This window comes from Callionymus lyra, chromosome 2, assembly GCF_982586985.1.
Source record: "Callionymus lyra chromosome 2, fCalLyr1.hap1.1, whole genome shotgun sequence".
Lineage (NCBI taxonomy): Eukaryota > Metazoa > Chordata > Actinopteri > Syngnathiformes > Callionymidae > Callionymus > Callionymus lyra.
The window spans coordinates 8621362-8627117 of NC_141819.1; the positions used below are offsets into that span (position 1 = coordinate 8621362).

General features: G+C 40.5%; 1 protein-coding gene across 1 annotated transcript in view; it reads right to left on the bottom strand.

Annotated features, from left to right (window-relative positions):
- Positions 1–213: 213 nt before the first annotated feature.
- Positions 214–5756, bottom strand: part of LOC148085246 (carbohydrate sulfotransferase 1-like) — an 8568-nt gene continuing 3025 nt past the window's right edge. The window contains exon 2 of the mRNA XM_087783400.1: positions 214–2470. Within this exon, the coding sequence (XP_087639526.1) occupies positions 1153–2424 (1272 nt within the window). The 5' untranslated portion in view covers positions 2425–2470 and the 3' untranslated portion in view covers positions 214–1152. The remainder of the gene's footprint in view (positions 2471–5756) is intronic.

Below are 5756 nucleotides of genomic sequence, written 5' to 3' on the forward strand. Positions count from 1 at the left end.
CGTCTAACACTGTCTTTTGCACACACTTTCTTTTCCCAGGTGTACAAAGTACTGGTGTTTTCAAAGCAGCGAGTACATCTCACGCTCACATCTTGTTAGTGTGTGTGTCGAGGACGTCCACTTACCACAGACGCTATTAATTGTCGGCAGCAATTCTGGTTCGACGTTCTGTCTCTCGTCCCCGGGGGGATTGAAATGTCACCACGCCAAAGGTTGACTGCAACATTCACTATTTATTGCACAGCTGGGCTTGTACAGTCCAAAGATTCCTTCACAGGATTAAGAAACAGAAAAAAAAAAAAAACATGCCTCGATTATCATCTTTCAACAAATTCGCTTCATTTTGTTCAAAGGGCACCTAATGTGAAAACTCTCCTGACTTATTCACATTGAAGTCGTTCCTCTTCAAAATGCAATAGTTCATTCATCATGACATTGCTCCGTTTTGAAGTTATTACTTAATAAAGTTCTCGTCTGAAATCTCGCCAAACGAGATCACACTTTAAATTATACTTTCTGACATCACTCTGGTGTAGGTCTCCTCCCCTAGAAGCCCTAAATCAGTTAAGAGCCTACATGTTAATAAACAAAATAAATATTTATGTAAACATGGTGAGAGTTACTTCTGCCTTTAGGTGTTTTTGTAATGTGTACATTAAGCAGCAAAAACGTATTTTTATGTACAAAACGGGAGTTTTAGGGGTGAGTTTGAAATTTACGTGAGTGCATGAATGCAACTCGTGTTTTTGTGACCAATCAGAGCGGAGTGGGCGTGGTTGCTCGGACGAGACTTCTTCTCCAGCCAAAACGGCGCATTTTAAGTGGGCGGGGCTTAAGCATATTTTCTAATGTGAATATCTTTATTAAATGAGAGTTTTGTGCAAAAAGGAACATACTAATGAGTATAATCGAGGTCCTGGAACAATTTAAGACGCACCTACACTCACATTAGATGCCCTTCAAAGGAAAAAGAACTAAATTGTAAATTGGTTCAATTCCGTGTGCTGTTTTTTTTGTTTGGGGATGAATCCTGGGATCCCGCGGTGCATTTAGAATCTTAGTGCAAATGTCAAGAAACATAATCACGACAATGGAAACGATAAGGCAACAATTATAAATATATCAAAAATAGTCGTTAGAGAACTATCTCCGTTACAAAAAAGGTAGAAAAGTTCTGTCCTGCACCAGCGAGAGGGACATGTTCTTCAGCTCGTCCGCCGACCGGACCGACTTGTACCCCAGCTGACGGAGGACCTTGTGGCAGACGGTCTGCGTGTACTCCACCATCTCGTACGAAAGTTTCAACCGCCAGTTCTCCGCGTTCGCCGCCGAGTCTCTCACGGTTCCGAACTTGTGTTTGGCGGACGGGTCGTTGCTGCCCCGAGTGTTCGCCTGAATCCAATCCTCCACGTTCCTATCCAAAGGCAGTCCGATGAAGTCGTAGATATCCTTAGTCTTTTGCAGAGGGTTTCTGGCCAAATCCTCGTAGCGCACCAACATGTATTTCCCTTTCAGCCAGTACGGGTGGCCGAGCCCGGTGGACACGGAGCTGAGGAAGTCCTCGCAGACGATGGTGAGCTGGCTTAAATCCAGATTGTATGGCCTCCGTCCCGTGGCCCGCCATATTCGCCAAAGCCTGTAAGTATCCCTGAAGGTCTCGATCCGCGACGACAAGATCCCGCGCGGGTCCCGGACCAGCTGGATCACCTTGATGTTAAGTCGCGGGTCTTCGACCAAGGCGCGGAGATCGGCGATCTCAGGCACACGGACGATCTTGATGGCCACGAGCCGCTTTTCCCGGCAGGCCTCCACCGCCGAGGTGATGTTGAGGGAGGTGCATTTCTTCACGCAGTCCCCTTCCTCCACGTTGACGTCGGCGGGACTGAAGGCATCGCAGACGGGCTGCTGGCACAGGGCTCGGCTGGCGCCCCGACGGAAGAGTTTATCGGTGGTGTGGTTGGTTGGCGGGGGTTTGATGTAGCTCTCCAGGAAGTAGAGGTCGCACCCGTACAGGCTCCGCAGCAGATCCCGGCTCGCCCCGAGCATGACGCGTCTGTCGGTGGCGTAGCGGCTGTGGGACAGGCGTGGAATCAAGGTGGTCTGGACGTGGTACAGGGGCTCGAACAGGTAGAAAACCTCCTGGTGCTGGTTGAGCAGCTGACCCACGAACGACGAGCCGCTGCGCGTGGTAGCCAGGACCAGGACGTGGGTTTTTCTGGTTGCGTTGATGGAGAGGTAGGGGTAGTCCTCGCATCCTCCTCGCTCAAAGGGAGGCTCCGTCTCTTGGCCCCCCAGTCCACAGTTTTGGGGGCTGGGCAGGGGGCAGAGCTGGAAAGGCTTGGAGGTGAGCGTGCGGATGGCCGTGTACTGGATGGCGATGGAGGCCAAGGCCAGCAGGATCACTGCCTTCCAGGAACATTGCATGGCTCAACCACTTCATTTAGACGCAGCGGTCCGAGCCAGATCCTCCCTGTCAACACACAGAGTCACGTTATTACTTCACTGGAGTCATTATTCCTAGAGAGCCGTAAATCTGGGTCATTTTATTCCCCGTGTGTCTTGTCCATTTAAAGGTCAAGTAAAGTCCTGATTTAAATGTCTCCCAAAATTGGAACACTTTTGAACTCATCAGTATGTTCCTGTTCAGTTTGTCACCGCCCGTAATTCATCCCGGAAGTCTCCACCTCCAAGGGACTCGTTGTATAAATTAAGTGGGGCGTGGTTACAGCTGGCTGGAGGATGAGTGAAGCCATTATTACGTCATAATGGACTCGCGTAACCTCTCGTTCGCCCAGATTTCAGGTTAACGAAAAACATCGTCAAGAGTTTCCAACATGTGAGTCAAGACAGTTGGGTTTTTACATTAGTTCGCCTTTAAATAGCTTTTGAAAATGTAAAAATGTTTTAAATGTTTTTAATTAAAGCGTAAATGACATTGATAAATGATCACGTGACATACATTATTAGCACATAAGTTATATAGATAACTATAGATGAAGCCTTAACAATAACTCAACAAGAAACATAAATGAGGTCGTTCAGTGAAATAGAAAAGTATGAGAAAGCAGCAGAAATAACTGATATAAATATTTCATCTCTCCCCATTTCATACTCCCAAAAAAACCAATATATATATAAATATCGTGTGGGACCGTCCGAAAATGGTTTGACTGCAGTTGTAAATTGTTTGGACACAGATACAAATAGTTTAATTGCATTTTATAATTTAGTTTACTACAGTTTAAAATGACTCAAACTGTACGATTAAAACAATCTTACATATTTACTGAAACTGACTCTATAGGGTTAGATAAGTTAAAATATATGATTTAATAAAAACTAAGTTAAATGCATGGTTGAAGTTCATTTTGAATATTAACCTAAACTTAACACATTTTTACGAGGGCCTGGCGAGTATTCACACATCCGAATAAGTTCTAGAAAGTACTAGGACTAACACAAAAAAAACAAAAAAATATATATATATTTTCTCTTATCAAGTTTAATAATTGGTTTTAATTGATCATGTTTTATGTTTTCATCAAAAAATAATAATTACTTTGATTAAAAAATATATTTAAACCTGTTTTACTGTTTGACATACAACATGATCCAGCTATTACAAAGACACTGTTTGTGTAATAAGAAAGCAGCTAACAAAAGTCAAACCCAGGAGCCAAGGTCTCAAGTTGGTCAAATTAAAGTTTTAAAATGCTTCGTTTGCTCTGTTTGTTAGTTAGATAAAGTGTGTTCAGGTCTGAGTCTTACACACTTCCATCCGTTCATCTCATGGAAATATATTCTTAAGAACTCAGATTTAATCTCTCCAGTTTTTTAAGGGTCTCAGCTGCTGCTCGAAGCCACTGCGAGGTAACCTGACAGGATGTTAGATTCTCTTAGAGCAAGAGTCTCTTGAAAAAACTTACTGAGAAGTATCTTTTCAAACTCCTCTCACACAGTTTTGGTTGTAAAAAAAAAAGAGGTTGATTACTGTGGCCTCAGTTTCTGATTAAAGTTCAACAAACTTACATAAATATTACTGACATTTTAAATTGAAACCAATGCAAACATTCAGATCAAATACAAATTGTTTTTGGATGAGTTTGTTGAAAATATAAAATTAATTTAATATGCATTTTGTTGTATTTAACTAGGTTGAGATATTTTTATTGTTAAAGTTTTGTTTATCTTTATTAGGTTATCACTTTATATATACAGTATATATATATATATATTCAAAATAAATCCTCTTGATTATTACCATCTGCTTTTAGTTAGTGATGTGTCGACGAAACTTCATGAAACAGTGTCTCCCGAGTCCACTTTGCTCTATAATCGATTGCTTTGAAAAGTTTTTCTATTGAAACCTGACATCATTTTTAAGGTAAGGGCACCCCCTACTGTCCTCTGAAGAATATGATACTGCTTCATGAAGCTTCATCGATACATCACTACTAATTAGTACTAATCTTTACTAATTAGTTTAGTCAAATAATTAAAAATAATTAAAATAATTAAAAAAATATATTAATATCAAATTCATTTATTAATTTATTGAGTATTTGATGTTTATTTCATTATAAAACTTTTGTTTCAACTAGTGATGTGTCGATGAAACTTCATGAAACAGTGTCATATTCTTTAGAGGACAGTAGGGGGCGCCCTCAGCTTAAAAATGATGTGAGATTTCAATAGAATAGCTTTTAAAAGCAATAGATTATAGAGCAAAGAGGGACATCTAGTGGACTCAGGAAATAACGACACTGTTTCATGAAGCTTCATCGACACATCACAAGTTTTAACGCATTATCAAACACGCTTTTACGTATTTGACCTGCTTTCCACACACTTCTTCACAGATAAACACGAATGACGGTGTTTTAATGAACAAATAAAGTAAATGATTAAAATAAAGACAAGCTTTTCAAAGCAATAGATTATAGAGCAAAGAGTGACATCTAGTGGACTCAGGACATAATGACACTGTTTCATGAAGCTTCATCGACACATCACTGCCTTAAGCTTGACACCAATTGAAGAACAATTCTCTGAGACACTGAAATATAGAGCTAGTGTTGTAAGTAAGTAAGTAATTCATTTTTATTTGTATGCGAAGAACCAAAATTCTATATAATTCAAATACCATATTGAGATAAAGAGAATGAGATTGAAGATATAATGTGTGTACAAACTACTTTTCAAATCAAAACAAGGAGGAAAGTGAATGGTGGTTGAGTGTGTTTAGAAACAAAATGCTGGAGATGAAAATGTTTCTTCAGAAGTGGGAAATGAAACAGTGACGGCAGGATTAACAGGCAAATATAAAGTGACAGCCCTAATGAAAAAAGAGAATCAACTGAAAACAGTTTCCTCCTGGAGCTTCTGACGGGGATTTAGACGTGAAGATGAACGAGATCAACAGGCTCGGAAGTTTGATTCACGGGAGGAACGAGGAGGTAGAAGCCAGAAGGGACGGATTGAAGATCCGGATGACGACGTGGAACGAGCGTGAATTTAAGTATCAAACAAACAATGGATCAATACAGTAGGTTGGAGAAGGAAGATGAAGAAAGGATGGACAAGATGGAATCTTAATAATGAACATATTCCCTGAAGGAATGGAAAAAAGAATCAGATTAAAATCTGTCAGAAAAAAATCAACAGAAAAAGAGAGTAAATGTGAAAACTTAGATCTCAGATTTCTTCTTATAATTCACGAAAGTTATCGTTCAGGTTTTATCTGACACTGGTTCCAA